This window comes from Antechinus flavipes, chromosome 3 (genome assembly GCF_016432865.1).
Source record: "Antechinus flavipes isolate AdamAnt ecotype Samford, QLD, Australia chromosome 3, AdamAnt_v2, whole genome shotgun sequence".
In the NCBI taxonomy this organism is placed as follows: domain Eukaryota; kingdom Metazoa; phylum Chordata; class Mammalia; order Dasyuromorphia; family Dasyuridae; genus Antechinus; species Antechinus flavipes.
The window spans coordinates 313,754,321-313,771,642 of NC_067400.1; the positions used below are offsets into that span (position 1 = coordinate 313,754,321).

The 17,322-nt window shown below is 35.8% G+C and overlaps 1 protein-coding gene across 1 annotated transcript in view; it reads right to left on the bottom strand.

Moving 5' to 3' along the window:
* Nucleotides 1–16,904, bottom strand: part of B4GALT4 (beta-1,4-galactosyltransferase 4) — a 38,944-nt gene extending 22,040 nt beyond the window's left edge. The window contains exons 1-2 of the mRNA XM_051985338.1: nucleotides 16,807–16,904; nucleotides 4,973–5,364 (exon numbers count right to left, since the gene is read on the bottom strand). Coding sequence (XP_051841298.1) covers nucleotides 4,973–5,213 — 241 coding nt within the window. The 5' untranslated portion in view covers nucleotides 5,214–5,364; nucleotides 16,807–16,904. The remainder of the gene's footprint in view (nucleotides 1–4,972; nucleotides 5,365–16,806) is intronic.
* Nucleotides 16,905–17,322: the final 418 nt, after the last annotated feature.

Here is a 17,322-nt window from a genome sequence, read left to right on the forward strand (position 1 = left end):
CAGATCTAAACAATTGGAAAAATATCAAGTGCTCTTTTGGATAGGTCAAGTGAATATAATAAAGATGACAATACTACCTAAACTAATCTATTTATTTAGTGCTATACCAATCAAACTCACCCCCAAATATTTTACTGACCTGAAAAAATAACAACAAAATTCATCTGGAAGAACAAAAGGTCAAGAATTTCAAGGGAACTATTGAAAAAAAATTAAATGAAGATAGCCTAGCTGTACCAGATCTAAAACTATATTATATAGCAGTGGTCATCAAAACCATTTGGTACTGGCTAAGAAAAAGAGTAGTTGATCAGTAGAATAGGTTAAGTTCACAGGACAAAATAGTCAATAACTATAGCAATCTAGTGCTTGGCAAACCCAAAGACCCCAGCTTTTGGGATAAGAATTCACTATTTGACAAAAACTGCTGGGAAAATTGGAAACTGATATGGCAGAAACTAGGCATTGACCCACGCATAACACCGTACACCAAGATAAGGTCAAAATGGGTTCATGATTTAGGTATAAAGAATGAAATTATAAATAAATTAGAGGAACATAAGATAGTTTACCTCTCAGACCTGTGGAGGAAGAAGGAATTTATGACCAAAGAAGAAGTAGAGATCATTATTGATCACAAAATAGATAATTTTGATTATATTAAGTTTAAAAGTTTTTATACAAATAAAACTAATGCATTATGCATCAGCTCATTTAAGTATTCCCAGATTACAGCACAATAGTATTCTGTCACATTCATACAAACCATTCCCCAATTGATGAGCATCCTCTCAGTTTTCAATTCTTGGCCACTACAAAATGAATGGCTACAAATATTTTTGCACATATGGGTCCTTTCCTTTTTTCTCTGATCTTTTTTTGAGAAATAGATATGATAGTGGTACCACTGAGCCAGAGTATGCATAGATTTATAGCCTTTTAGGCATAGTTCTAAATTGTTCTCCAGAATGGTTAGACCAGCTTACAGTCTACCAATAATACATTAGGAACCTTATTTTTTCATATCATTTTCATCACTTGTAATTTTCATTTTTTGTCTTCTTAGCCAATCTGATGATTATGAAGTAGTACCTCAGAGTTGTTTTAATTTGTATTTCTCTAATTATTAATGATTTGGAACAATTTTAATATGACTCTTAATAACTTTGATTTCTTCTTCTGAAAAGTACTTGTTCTATTTATATCCTCTGACCATTTATCAACTGGGAAATGGTTCTTATTTTTTATAAATTTAGAGTAGCTCGCTATATTAGAGAAATGAAAGCTTTATCAAAGAAGGTTGATATAAAATATTTTCCTTAGCTATAATTTGAAAGAAAAGGGGAAACTATGTTAATTTATGCAAAAGGCTTTTAGTTTAATATAATCAAAATTAGCCATTTTATCTCCTACAGTCCTCTCATTTGATCATGAACTCTTTCCTTATCTACAGATCTGAAAGGTGTTCCCCTAATTTGCCTATGATATTCTTTGTGTTTAAATTATATACCAATTTGCCTATGATATTATTCTTTGTGTTTAAATTATATACCAATTTGCCTATGATATTATTTTTTGTGTTTAAATTATATATCTATTTTGAGCTTATCTTGTTATCGTCTACAAAAACCTATGGAGTGTTCACATCTTCACATAATTTTCAAGGTTCTACTTATTTATCAATTTAACTTTATTACTCTCCCAGAGCTGTAAGAACAAGATCAATGACAATGTTATATCCCCTGCTCAAGAAACATTAGTGGCTCCCCATTGCCTCAAGATTAAAATAGAAACATCTCTTTGGGGGGCATTTAAAGTCTTTCATGTCCTATCTTCAATCTCTCTTTCTGGATTAACTTCATATTAATGTCTCACTGGAAAAACAACTGACCTAGAAAATAGAAAATGGATCCAGGAAAGATAATTTAATTATCATTGGACTACTTGAAAACCATGATCAAAAAAAAGAACCTGGACAGAATCTTTCAAGAATTTATCAATTCTTCAAGAAATTATCAAAGAAAACTGCCTTGTTATCCTAGAACTAAAGAATAAAATAGTAATTGAAAGAATCCACCAATCAATTTAACATATATTTTTAACATATTTAACATATAATGGATTACTTACATATATAGGGGAGAGGGTACAACAATGGGTGGGGAGGAGAGGTTTGGACAACAAGGTTTTACAAGGAACAATGTTGAAAACTCATCCATGCATGTGGTTTGAAAATAAAAAGCTTTAATTAAAAAAAAAAAAAAAAAAGAATTCATCAATCACTTCTAAAAGAGAGCCCCAAATAAAAATTTCCAAGGAATATTATAACCAATCCCATATCTCTCAAGTTAAAGAGAAAAATACTATAATTGGCCAGAAAGAAACAATTCAACTATTGAGAATCCACAGTCAGGATTACACAGGGTTTAACAGCCTCTATAGTAAAAATTGGCAGGCTTGGAATTACACTCCTGAGAGCAAACGAGCTAGGGTTACAACCAAGAATCACCTACCCAGAAAAATTGAGCTCAACTCTTCAAGAGGTGGGCAATGGACATTCAATGAAATATAGGACTTTCAAACATTCCTGATGAAAAGACCATAGCTAAACAGATTAATTTCATATTATCCTATCCTCCACTTCCCTTGAGTTTCTGGCCAACTTGTCCCTATATACTTGCTCAATTCTAGTTTTTCCATAGGCCATACCCTCTATCTGTGATACTTCCCTTCTCTCCTCTGCTCCTTGCAGGCTTTTGTTCCCCATAAAGTTCAGCTCAAATGCCAATTCCCACAAAAAGTCATCCCTGATTTTCCTTAGTAATTGGGGTTTCCCCAACTTCATGCTCAGAACTTACTCTTACACATATTTCCTATCTATTTTGTAATAAACTAATTTCACCTACATTGTTGATCTCCCTCACCAGGTAGAATGGTAACACTTAAAAGGCAGAAACTCTTTTTTTGGTTACACATGTACAATAACCTGCACATTTATTTATGCACAAATGTACATAAGTATATATTAAATGTGTCTTGTACTGAACACTAATACATCTCCTAATGCACCACAAATGCAATCAAACAGTTCCCCCACAAATACAAATTCCCATGAAAATAAAGGCTGCAAGGGTGGTCGGAGCTTTGAATCATCTCTCCCCCATACTACGTCATTAGGATAAGTCACTTAACTTCCCCTAACTCTACAGCATGCTGCCAGCCCTCCAGCTTCCATCACTGCCCAGCACTGAGCTCCAACCCCAAACATCTGCCCTACTTCCCCAGCCCAGCAATTGCTTCATACTGCATGACTTTCTCTCACTCCTCTTCCAACCTTGCCTTCTTCCTCAAATCTAGTTCTGAAAAGAACAATCAAATTACACTGCCATTCTGGAAAGAACACGGCAATCATAACTTTGTGGACTTCTATCATCACTTGCTCTGACTTCCTTGTCCAAAATCATACAATTTAAAGTAGGAGGATCATTAAAGAACATTTTGTCCTAATATATCCAAGCTAGTAATATTGCGCTATAGAGTTTCTCCCCCAGACATGACTACATATTTGGCTCAGGAAGAGAATTTTCTTCTCTCAAATCCAAATATATCTTAGAAATGCATGCAACAGGGTTAAGCAAAAAGAAGGAAAAAAGTTCAGTTTTTTGCCTGGCATACTACTGGATTTTTTGGGCTCCAGGAATACAAGAACCTATTAAAGTAGATCATCACCCTACTATGTTCGTAAGTACTTAGCTACCTTAAAGAAAATGCAAATGATTTTTGATCTCATGAGGCTTCTGATGGTAAATTAGCAAACAAAGAAATTTTATATATCCATGAAGCAAAGCATATATTGAGTTGAAAGGGAGTCCAGCTCATTGTCTAATTTGTCCCAAGATGAATCAGTTTGTTATCTTTGAAATAACAATGATAAATAGAATTTTTATATAGTCTTAAGGTTTGCATTTTAAATGTTCTCATTTTATCCTTACAACTACTTTAATTCTGAGATAGGTGACATTATTATACCTATTTTTCAGATAAAGAAATTAAAGCCAAGAGACTATAAGTAATTTATCCAGTATTTATAACACAGCTATTTAAGTATGTGAAGCACTTGAACTAGGTCTTCTTGATTCCAAGTCTAGTGTTCTATTTACACTATTCCACTTTGTGCCTATTATGATACAATATTCTTCAATGATATACTGTTTTAAATTGTATATTTTAGATTTTTCAAAGAGCTTTTGAAATGTATTATCTCATTTATCCTTCGTGACCTTGAAAAGATAGGGAAAGCATTACTGTTACTAACTATTCAGATAAAAAAAAATATGCTTTTAGAAAAGTAACACTAGATGCAAAAGAGTATTTGTTGTGTTGACTAATTAATTCTCAAATTTTTCCTGCTCCATTTCTCAAAGTATCAAACACTGCCACGAAATACCATTGGTGTTAAATAGACCTACCAAACTCAATTCCATATAACTTCCACGAGGTCTTTGCTAATACTCCCAAACTTTCTGTCCAGGAGTTCTTGACCCTTTTTTTGTGTCATAGATTCTTATGGCAGTTTGGTAAAGCCTATGGACTTATTCCTCAGAGTAATTTTGTCGTTATTGTTGTTTGATTGTTTTAGCATAATGTTCTTAAATGCATAAATACATAGGATTATGAAGGAAACAAATTATATTTTAAAACAATATCAATTTTTTTAAAGTTTACATTCTCCAGATTAAGATTTTTCTGCTTCAATTAATTTTTATTTACAGACTTGCTGAAGTTAAATCTTTAGGTGCTGTTCCTCCCAATTGGCAAATACAGACTGTTTTCTTCTCTAACTTCCCTGTAGCATTCAACTATTTAAAAACTGAGACTCAAAATTGCAGATGTGGTTTGGTGGAAGAAATTTTCTTACTTTGCTACATTAATGAAATCGCATCCAAATTAAAATAAAGTACAAAATACTTACTCAAGTGGGGAGACAAAAGAGGACACTTTTTCAATTTTGATTTTGTCATGGAAGCCTTATTAGATGAAGCTAACTCCGTCCTCCAAATTGTGGTCCTGTTGAAAATCTTTACTTTAGGAATCTCTTGGATGGCAGCAACCAGGTAGCTTGAGGTAGCCCATCCAATCACCATCATGCATAATGCAAAGAGCAGCAACAGTCTGAATTTATAGGAAAGTTGAATAGTCAAGTTTATACCCATCTTATTATTAGAGGGATAAAATGTTCTTCACTGCCACGCATGAGGCAGGGGGAAAATAGCCTAAAAAAAAACTTCACGATCCAATCACAAGTTGTACGTCAACAGGTGCAGCAATGAAAATTCTTTTTCCATTGTTCTGTTCCAATAATTTCTGGAAAACAATCATAAAACATATTTTATTTCAAACAAGCACCTTAAACTGAAATATCAGGGTTATGAAAGAGATAGTTCTAGACTGAGAATAAAGAAGATAAGACTTCAAATCCTGCCTCACAGGATTAGTTGGTTGACCCCAAATCATTCATGCTCTCAGCCTCCATTTTTCCAACTGCAAAATGAGCTTAACAATAATACCTGTTCCCATGGGATGTTGAGAATCAAACAATCTTGAAAACTTTAAAGTATTATATAGATGTTAGCTACTATTGTTTTCAATTTTAAAATATTTCCTTATATATAATCTTTAAAAAAAAAAAAAACCTTAACAGCAGATCTGGTTGAATAATCAAGGTTAAATTCATTAATTCATTAACCACTACTTTTAGAGACCAAGCTAATCTTGACCCATAGAATTTTTTTTTTTTGGCAGAAATATGTAAATAGGAGATAGCATAAGTAAATAAAAGTGAGAAAGAGGAAGAGGGAAGAGATTCTGAAAGATTCAGCCCAATTATTTCCAGTTATGTTTGACTATGACCCTATTTGATGTTTTGCCAGCAAAGATACTGGAGAAGTTTGCCATTTCCTTCTCCAACCTATTTTGTAGATGAGGAACTACTCAGGGTCTCATTGCTAGTAAGTGTCAGAGGACAAATTTGAACTCAGATGAGTCCAAATGATTCTAGGTCTGGCATTCCACCCAAGATGCAACTGAAATGGCCCAAGGGATTACCTTGTACTTATTTTTAATGTGATCTAAAGGGGCTATAGTGGGACAATTAATTTTCAACAACTCTTAAAGGTAAGCAGAGTGGAATACAGTCACTGTGTAGGCAGCCAATTCATGAGTCTATGATTTTCTCCCCAGACATGACCACATATTTGGCTCAGGAAGAGAATTTGGGATAGAATAAAGAAGCAGCTCTTCTCCAGCCCAAATAAATCATAGAAAAGCATGTTCCCTGTCACTCAGAGGACAATCAAGTTCATTATCATTAGTTAATGAATTCCCCATTATCATCAGTTATTGTCCCATGTGGCATTTATACATCACACATCCCGAAGCACAGAGAATGAGAAGTAACAGGCAGAAACTTCAAAGAAAGAAAAATTTCTTTAACAAAGAAAATAGTTTTAAAATGAGTGGGTTCTTTCTCATTGGAGATCTTCAAGGGAAGGGACAATGACTACTTTTTGGGTTATTTGTAGGGAAGATCCTTTTTTATTATGGGTTGGACTAACATTTTGATCACTGAAGTTCTTAACTGAATTCTATTATTTTATGGGTAGAAAATATGTGTGGAAAATTTCAACATAACAGAGATCAAAATCCAGAGAACAAATCTGGAAAGTGAACTATGTAGAGTTTTTCCAGTGACAACATGAAGGACTGCATGGGGACTACAACATTGGGATGAAGTTAGTGAAAAGACTACATCCTAAGAATAATTAAGAATATGGAGAGAATAGAGCTAAATATGAGAAAAGATACAGAGGGAAAAGATTATAAACAATAGGGTTTTTTGCTTTTCTTTTATTAATGAAGAAAAGACAATTAAAAAATTCTGTTTCTGCCACTAATTATTTGTATGGCATTGGGCAAGTTATTTACTTTCTTGGAGCCCTAATTTCCTCATCCATAAAAATGAGGAAGTTAAACCAGGTGACCTCTAAAATTTCTTCTGGCAAAAGACTCCCTTCAGGGAGACCACTTCAAAGACTACTACAATAATCTGTCAGAGGTAAGGCTACCAAAAGTCAGCGTGTTATTTGGAAACCAGCAAGAATTTTCACATCAAAATCTTGTTGCTATAAAATGGTGGTTAGGTATACAATATAACCCACAAATGTAATATAATACAGAATATGGTTAAACTATAATACCGATAGTACGAAACTCAACATTTTGGGTCCTGGAAGTAAGGGCTGTTCAGTGCCAGGAATATCACAAGATTATAATTTAGAGCTGAAAGGACCCATTGAGTCAAACCCCTGAATTTTACCAATGAGGAAATGAGGCCCAAAGAAGTTATTTCTCGTCATAGCACACTAGGTAAAGGTCTCCTGTTAAATCTCAACTTTGCATCAGCAGCTTTGCGAGGTTTGGATCCCATGAAACCCTATGCCTGATCCAGGATAAGCTGGTCATCAGAAATGCCGAATGACTCAGTTTTTTAAATAAAATACTTTACAATATACTTAAATAAAATACAGCAGCCTCTCCCCTCTGATTGGAAGGCTGGAGGGTGGAGTTCTAATCTCCTTCCAAAGACATCCTATTTAGAAGGCTTTAAAACCTGCAGAATTTTCCAGTGACTGTTCACTTTACATCAGCAATTCTATTTGAAGAGACTCCATGGAATACCAAGCCCTTTGTCCCCCCACTTCCTTTTCTGCTTTCTTCTGTAGGAAGGGTTCCATTTGGTAGATAAACCACAGGGTTTGGAATCCTGAATTCAAATCTGACCTCTGACACTACCTATGTGAGCCTGGGCAAGTCACTCCGCTGTTTCCTCATCTTATAAAATGAGCTGAAAAAAGAAATAGTAAAAATCTTTGCTAAGAAAACCATAAATGGAAGCTCCTAGAATACAACAAAATTATAGATTATAAACTCCTTTAGAGACTCTTTCTTATTTCTCAGTATCCCCAGTAACTAGCTCAATGCCAGGCACATAGTTTTTATGCATTTCCTATGGACAAACTATGCATGGGATTTTCTTGGCAAAAGTACTTAAAGGAGTTTCTAGTTTTATGTCTGAGGGGAAACTTGAATTCTGGTCTTTGTGATTTCAGGCCCACTTCTCTAATTACTCTAGGCATTTAATAAATGTTAATTGAACTAAAGAATCTGAGGTGGACTATGAACCCCACAAATTACAGGAGAGGGCTTCTTATCCCTAATTTCTGAGAAGTACTTTTTCAGTTCTATTCACATTTTATATAGTCTATGCTCCTGCCAAACTGGACAGCTAGGTTCCAATTAGCCCTGTCCTTTCTTTGCTCCTTTTGGCATACATATGTCATACATATTGGCAGCCAATCTCCTACACTTCTGCTAACTAAAATCGTTTTCTTTGTTCAAGGCATATAGCCTAGGTCTCCTTCTTCCTAGAATATCACAATTAGAAGTGATAGCCTACCTCCCTGAATCTCTCCAGCTAGTATGATCTCTCCTAACATTTAATCAAATTCAAAATTTTATCATAGTTAATGTGCACAACTTTTACCTCTACAAATTTTACTCCTTGGATCTCCAGGGCCTTAGACAAAATCACTCATATGTAGTCAAGTTTGTAATCTGATTTGGAAGCTGCTCCCTGAAATTATGTAAGGATGCGAGTGGATCACTTGCCTGTCCACCTGTCATTCCTCACATCTGCCAAAGGAATAGCCTACTTTCTTCTATCATTTGATTCCTCTGGGATATTTCTTGCTCTTGTTGACCTTTGGGGATCCTTATTAGTTGTATATTACACTTTTCTCACAGCCACCAATGCCTTCTGGGTGATGCTCATTTTTAGTGCTGCTGAACACATCTTGCTGCCAAAGGGCAACATCAATAGAATGCCTTTATTTAAGAGATAAACCTTAAGGGAAGACTTAAACAAACTGATACAAATTGAAGTAGGCTGAACTGGGAAAATAATATACATGGAGACTAGAGCAATAAAAACAGAAAGAACAAAAATGTCAACCAAACAACTGAAATTGAATATTGGGAGTCAGAAGAACAATTTTTACACCAACTATACCACTAGTACAATTTTTATACCAACTATAACACCAGGAAAAGAAAACAAGACTGAAAGATTTAATCACTGGAATTCCTCTCAATTATCAACTACCAACCAAAAGTTTTGGATGGGACAAAGGGAAGAGGAATTAAGAAGCCTCTTGATGAGGGTGAAAGAATAGAGTGTAAAAGCTGGCTTAAACAATTACATCATCTGGTTCCATCAATTTCTTATAAAGAGGGAGAAGAAATGGAAGCAGTGTCAGATTTTATATTCTTGGGCTCAAAAATTACTGCAGCTGGTAGGTGCAACCATTAAATTAAAAGATATCTGCTCCTTGGAAAGAAAGCTATGGCAAATCTGGAGATGTACTAAAAAAACAGAGACATTATCTTGCTTGTGTAGTCAAAAGCATGGATTTTTCATGATTTTGATTTTCCACTATCCATGGATAGCTGAAGACTGGGCAACCCTTTTTGTAGCTGCATGAAACTGGAAACTGAGTGGATGTCTATCAGTTGGAGAATGGCTGAACAAATTTCAGTATATGAATGTTATGGAATATTATTTTTCAGTAAGAAATGACCAGCAGGATGATTTCAGAGATGCCTGGAGAGACTTACATGAACTGATGCTAAGTGAAATGAACAGAACCAGGAGATCATTATACATGGCAACATCAAATATTATACAATGATCAATTCTGATGAATGTGACTTTTTCCCACAATGAGATGATTGATGCCAGTTCCAATGCTCTTGTGATGAAGAGAGCCATTTATGCCCAGAAAGAGGACTGTGGAAACAGAATATGGACCACAATATAGCATTTTCACTCTTTTTGTGTTGTTTGCTTGCATTTTCTTTTCTATTTTTTTCCTTCTTGATCTTATTTTTCTTGGGCAACAAAATAACTGTATAAATATGTATACATATATTGGATTTAGCATATATTAACACATTTAACATGTATTGGATTACCTGCCATTTAGGGGAGAGGGTGGAGAGTAGGAAGGGAAAATTTTGAACACAAGGTTTTGCAAGGGTCAATGTTGAAAAATTATTCATGCATATGTTTTGTAAATAAAAAATTTTAATTAAAAAAGAAAAGGGAAAAAAAAAAGAAAAAAGTCTGGGCATCACAGAATTGGCACTTTCAAATTGTGCTGGAGAAGGCTTTCGAGAATCCTTTGGACAACATGTAAATGAAATCAGTCAACACTTAAAAAAGAAATTATTTCAGACTACTATTCACTGGAAGATCAAATACTGAAGTTAAAACTTAAATCCTTTGGCCATTTAATGAAAAGATAGAAATCACTAGAAAAGACCTTAACATTGGGAAAGATTGAAGGAAAAAGGAAAAAAAAAAGAGAGCAGAGGATGACATGGAAGAGAGTATCATGAAAACAATGAATATGAATTTGTACAGACTTCAAAAGATAATGGAGAATAGAAGGACCTGGTAGTTTCAAAGAATTAGACATGACTGAATAGTAATAATATCTCAAAAGAAGATAATGAACCATGCTTTATACCTCTTCTCCAGGGGAAAGGATAGAAAAAGAGAGATGTGATGATGCTTCCCCCAAAGAAAGAAAAGATCATTAATGAAACATTTTTTAAAATCAATAGAAGAAAATAAAGAAATTCAGAGAATGGCATAAGCAGAACAGGTTAGAAATTAACATGTTACAAATATGAAACATTTAAAAGGATTATATATATTTTGTTACTATCTTGAGAGGGGAAAAGTACAGGACAGAGGGAGAAAAATTTAGAACTAAGTTTTATAAAAATGAATGTTAAGACTATCTTTAGTAGCCTAGCTGTACCAGATCTAAAATTATATTATAAAGCAGCGGTTACTAAAACCATCTGGTATTGGCTAAGAAATAGATTAGTTGATCAATGGAACAGGTTAGATTCAAAGGATAAAACAGCCAATAATTTTAATAATTTAGTGTTTGACAAACCCAAGGACCCCAGTTTTTGGGATAAGAAGGCAGTATTTGACAAAAATTGCTGGGAAAATTGGAAATTAGTATGGCAGAAACTAGGCATTGACCCACACTTAACACCGTACATCAAGATAAGGTCAAAATGGTTTCATGACTTAGGCATAAAGAATGAGATTATAAATAAATTGGAAGAGCATAGGATAGTTTACCTCTCAGACCTGTGGAAGAGGAAGGAATTCATGACCAAAGAAGAACTAGAGATCACTATTGACTACAAAATAGAAAATTTTGATTATCTCAAATTGAAAAGTTTTTGTACAAACAAAACTAATGCAGACAAGATTAGAAGGGAAACAATAAGCTGGGAAAACATTTTTACAGTCAAAGCTTTTGATAAAGGCCTTATTTCCAAAATATATAGAAAATTAAGTCTAATTTATAAGAAATCAAGCCATTCTCCAATTGATAAAATGGTCAAAGGATATGAACAGACAATTCTCAGACGAAGAAATTGAAACTATTTCTAGCCATATGAAAATATGCTCCAAATCATTATTAATCAGAGAAATGCAAATTAAGACAACTCTGAGATACCATTACACACCTGTCAGATTGGCTAGAATGACAGGGAAAGATAATGCAGAATGTTGGAGGAGATGTGGGAAAATAGGGACACTGACACATTGTTGGTGGAATTGTGAACACATCCAGCCATTCTGGAGAGCAATTTGGAACTATGCTCAAAAAGTTATCAAACTGTGAATACCCTTTGATCCAGCAGTGCTACTGCTGGGCTTATATCCCAAAGAGATACTAAAGAAGGGAAAGGGACCTGTATGTGCCAAAATGTTTGTGGCAGTCCTGTTTGTAGTGGCTAGAAGCTGGAAAATGAATGGATGCCCATCAATTGGAGAATGGTTGGGTAAATTGTGGTATATGAGTCTTATGGAATATTGTTCTGTAAGAAATGACCAGCAGGATGAATACAGAGAGACTTGGAGAAACTTACATGAACTGATGCTAACTGAAATGAGCAGAATCAGAAGATCATTATATACCTCAACAATGATACAAAAAAAGAAGAAAAAAGACTATCTTTAACTATAATTGGAAAAATAAAATAGTATTTTAAAAGGGGAGAAAAAGAAAATTAACATGTTTAATTTGCTAGATTTAAAAAAACACACAACTTCATATACAATATTCTCTGTTCTTGTACATGAAAATCTTCATGTTTACTGATATTTGTTGTAATGATTAGCTTAGATTAGAAAAAAATTTAAATGAGACAGCATATGAAATTATATCAACCTATTTTGGTTGCAAAGAAATGATATAAGAAGAAAACAACTTTAAGTTTCTAACATACAATCATCATCTGATACCAAAAATGATAGTTATCAGAAGCCAAGAACATCAGTGCTCTGTTGGTGGAATCAGGAACTGGTAAAGGCACTGTAGAAAGTAATTTGATTCTATACCCAATGAAATCACGAAAAATAGAGAAAATACCCTCTGACCCAACAATCCCACTACTAAGCAAATCTCTTGGAACTCAGATTCTTGAAGTTTTTGAGTCTTATGAGTAAGCCTTCACTTTCTTTTGTTCCAAATTAAGCCATTGAGTGTCTTTTAGCCCATCTCCAAATCCTTGAACTACTCCTCTAATTCTGACATCCCTGATGTGTTGTATTTTACTCTTAGACTGTAAGCAAGGCAGAAACTATCTACTTGTTTGTTTTTCTGTCCCCAAACCTTAGCACATCATCAGACATATTCTCAGATTGTAGTCTGGTGTCAAATACATAATTAAGTGCATAATAAATGCTTTTCCATTATTCCTCCTCTTTTGGGCCCAAGTCATATTTCATTTGTGTGATTTGTTCAAGAAATATATACAATGTTTAACATATATTGGATTACTTGCCATCTAGGGGAGTGGAGTGAAGGGAGAGAGAAAAACATATTGGAACACAAGGTTTTGCAAGGGTGAATGTTAAAAACTATGCATGTGCTTTGAAAATAAAAAAGCTTTAAAAAAAAAAAAAGATATATATACAGATGAACAAACTCTAAAAGTTATCCATTCAAATATATGTCAATCTGAGCAATAGACATTTCTTTTCCCATTTAGTCTTTTCTGTATAGATAGCCAGGTCAAGCATATATTTGTCACCTGCCCTATACTCCCAGATCAGACCTGTAAAAAAAAAAAATGCTTAAAAATTACTTATCTATTTTCTTGCCCCAAGCAAAAACTCCCACAGAATTATTACCAAAATACCTCTTTAAGGTTTACAAGTTAGTAAATTATTTTCAATCAGGAAGCCTTCTGGATTTCTTTTAGACTTTGGGTACTGATTATTCCTATATTCCATATTCCTTATAGAATCATTATATGTCAGGCTCAGAAGTTGGTGTGTGCTGGGTAAATGTTCAACAATTAGTTCTCCAAGGAGAACTATATTATATTTTCTTCCTATTTTTTTTTCCTTTTTTGGCAAGACAGGAAGGGAGGAAGCTATCTGAGTTAATTGATACAAGTTAAGTTAATCAAACTTGCCTAGGATCGCACACATCCTGAGGCTGGATTTTGAATTCAGAGCCTCCAGATTTCAGGGCTGATGCTCTATCCACTGTTCCAACTAACTCCCCAATTTTGTTTTTTCATTACTTACATTTTCTCCTTCACTTTTTTAAATCCAATCAAGGAAAATATAAATGAAGCTTGCTGATTTCCAGGGGGAAGTGTTTACCCTGAAAATGAATTATCAAACTCTATATAAGACAGTTTAAGCAACTCCAAGCATGTTCCTTTGAAAATGGTAACTGGACTTACTCAATGCCCCTCCACATAGCTTACATATATGAATATGTATATGTGTGTATACACACACATACAAAGGACTTTATATAAAGAACACTTCACTTAAAAAAATTCTGTAACGTAAGCTTATTATTCCCATCATGTAAAGATAACGTTCAGAGGCATGAAGGGAGTTGCTCAGGATCATACAACTAGTTTAGGAGCTCACATTTTAATATCGGTCTCCTGATTCCAAGATTATTGCCACCACACCCTTCTAAAACATGCTACTATATTAAATGGAGTTTCATTTAAAATGATCAGTAGCTGATGTCTGTGGCAGCCCTTTTTATAGTGGCAAGACTGGAAATTGAGTGGATGTCCATCAGTTGAGGAATGGCTGAATAAATTATGATATAAGATTGTAATGGAATATTATTTATATATGTTCTGTAAGAAATTATGAACAGGCTGATTTCAGAAAAGCCAGGAGAGACTTGCATGAACTGATGCTGTGATACGAGTAGAACCAAGAGAAAAGAAAAGAAAAAGAAAAAACTGAGGCAATTGAGAGGTGAAGTGACTTGCCCAGGGTCACACAGCTAGGAAGTATTCAGTGTCTGAAGTCAAATTTGAACTCGGGTCCTCCACATGGCTGGTGCTTTATTCACTGTGCTACCAAGCTGCCCCCCACAGCATGGTATTTTTACTTTTTTTGGTTGGTGGTAGTGTTTGTTTGCTTATTTTATTGTTGTTGGGTTTTTTTTCCTTTTGATATGATTTTTCTTTTGCAGCATGAGGAATATGAAAATTATAGTTAAGGGAACTGCACAGGAACAGCGAGGTTCTGATCCTGAAGCCTGAAGTCAAATCCAGCTTCAGACGCTTAACCCTTACCAGCTGTGTGACCTGAGCAAATCACTTAACCTTAATTGCCACAAAAAGAAAAAAACAGTGGGGGGAAAAAGAATTGCACATACTTAACTTATATTGCATTGTTTGCTGTCTGGGGGTAGGGAAGACAGAGAAAAAAAATTGGAACACAAGATTTTGCTAAAGTGAATGCTGAAAACTATCTTTGCATATATTTGGAAAAATAAAAAGTTATTATAAATTTTAAAAACACTATTATTGATTTTTGTGATGATGATTAAATAACGGTGGGAAATATGCACTTATTTATATTTGCTGATTTACCTGCATGTCAATTCATCCTCCAAAAATCAGCCACATGTTTTCAAGATCCTTGAAAACACAGAAAGCTTCATTTTTTTTTCTTTTTATTCCTTGTGCCTGGCATACAAGTAGAGTTTAATAAGTTTTTATTGAATGAAAGTGATTTTGCCCTCTTCTTAACTCCACCAACATTTTGGTTATACTGATCTTAATACTGTCTCCTTTCCCATCAACTAGGTAGATATTGACTCTTTGCCAAATGCAAGTGAGAAGGGTGTAGGGGATGAATTCATAAAACACTAATTACAGTTGTGTCCATCACCTCAATGAAAAAATTATTTAATATGATAACCAGTTTACTCTTAAAACTCACTAAAAAAAAAATATCCTTCTCTACAACCTCTCTCCTCCCTCCCCAATTATCTAGCAAAAAACCTTGCACATATTATATGTACAAGAAATCTTTGTACAAAGAATGAATAAAAGTTAAGGTAAAATTCTGGCTGTTTACATGGGAATCTCCATGAAAACTGACAAATCAACAACTGAAACTTACGAGTTTAAACTATCCCTAGTAAAATTTGATCTGAACCATAGGACAGTGAAAGTGGGGACTATTTATAAGGATCCAAGAAGGCAAGTTCTACCCAAATTCTACCAGCGTAAATCACAGAAATCTGCAATCTGCCTCAAGGATATCAAAGCCTAGGAAAAAAAGACCAAGGAAAGGGCCTGCATACCTCTCAGAAACACAACCACCACATACCAATTCTATAATATGCCAAATAACAGCGGGTGTTCTGGAAGAAACCAGGCTAATTGAGATCTTCAACGAAATTAGTAGATCTACAAAAAAGAAACGCTTAAGTATTGAGCAGAATATCCGGTAACATACATTGCACATTCTAAACCTAGTCTACCTTTCCAACTTCACTTTGAAGTAAATCCAGTCTCCAATCTACTATATCCCTTCCCCCAAAAGTCCTTGCTCTCTTAATTCCTAGTCTACCTGCTTAAATTGTGATGATTCCAACAGTTGAAATTGTTCGATCTTTCAAAATTCAACTCAAAAGGTAGGCTCTTTAGAGTGAAAAGCCCTGAATCAACTCTTTTTTGGGAGGGAAAGGGGAAGGAAGGAAAAGAGTGGGTCTTTTAAATAACAATAGGGAATGTTAAAAAAGGACACTTTAGTCTTGCCTCCGCCAAACTTTGAAGGGGGGCAAGCGAGATCGTTCATTCCACCCAGAATAGTCTGCAGATTATAAAATTTCTGGGTTAACCTCCGGAAATCGAAGGCGGCTAGTTGCCTTCCCTCCCACCAAAACAGTTGGCTTTCCCTTCGGCAGCACATAAGCAAAAAGAAACTCAGCTAAGAGAGAGGAGAGGGAGGGGGGTGTCTATAATGGCGCCCCAGGGTTGTCCATCAAAAACTCAGCACCACCCTTCGGTTTTCGCTTTCGGAGCCCTCGCCCTGCCTTCACTCTCCCCCTCCATCCTCAGAGACCAAGGGCTCCAACCTCTCCCCCAAACTGCGGCCCCTTCCCAGGACCATAGCGGTCCCCAGGCCTCCAGTCTGCCTACCGGCTCCTAGGTTAAGGGACCTGCGGCAGCATCCCTCTTCCCCAGCCCATCCTCGGGGCTTCAAGGACCAAGCTCTATTGGGCACCGGCATCCTCTCCCGCCCCTTCTTCCCAGGCCAGACACCCAAGTGCAACACTCGAGCCGCGGGCCTGGACAGCAGGAGCTCAGACTCACCAGGCGGAGGTTGCAACGACTCCCTTGGCTGGAGCCAGGGGCCGTCAGGGGAAGTCGGGAGGCGGAGAAGCGGGGGCAGCTCTATCTGGGACCCCGCCTCCAACCGTACTCCAGATATCCCTTTCTGCTCCTCCTCCTACTGCTGCTGCCGCTACTGCTCCTCCTCCGCGGAGTCAGCGCGAGAGAAGGATGGAGGCTCTGCACTGACAACACGCTGGTCCAGGGCCCCCGAGGCAGGAGGCGGAGCCATCTCCAGTTGCTCTTACCTCCGCTCGCTCCCTACCTTTGCAGGCTCAAATTGAGTGGCGGCTGCAGCGCCCTCTTTAGCGAAACACCTGGGCACCTTCAGGATCAGTCTGGCAGTCAATAAGCGTTAGTAACCGGTCACTCTACATTTATTAAGTGATTATTACAAGGCACTGTGCTGAGTACTAGAGATAGTAGGAAAAGGACAAACGGTACTTGTTCTCAACAACTTTTCATTGTAATGAAGGAAACTAAAAGATAGCTACAAGA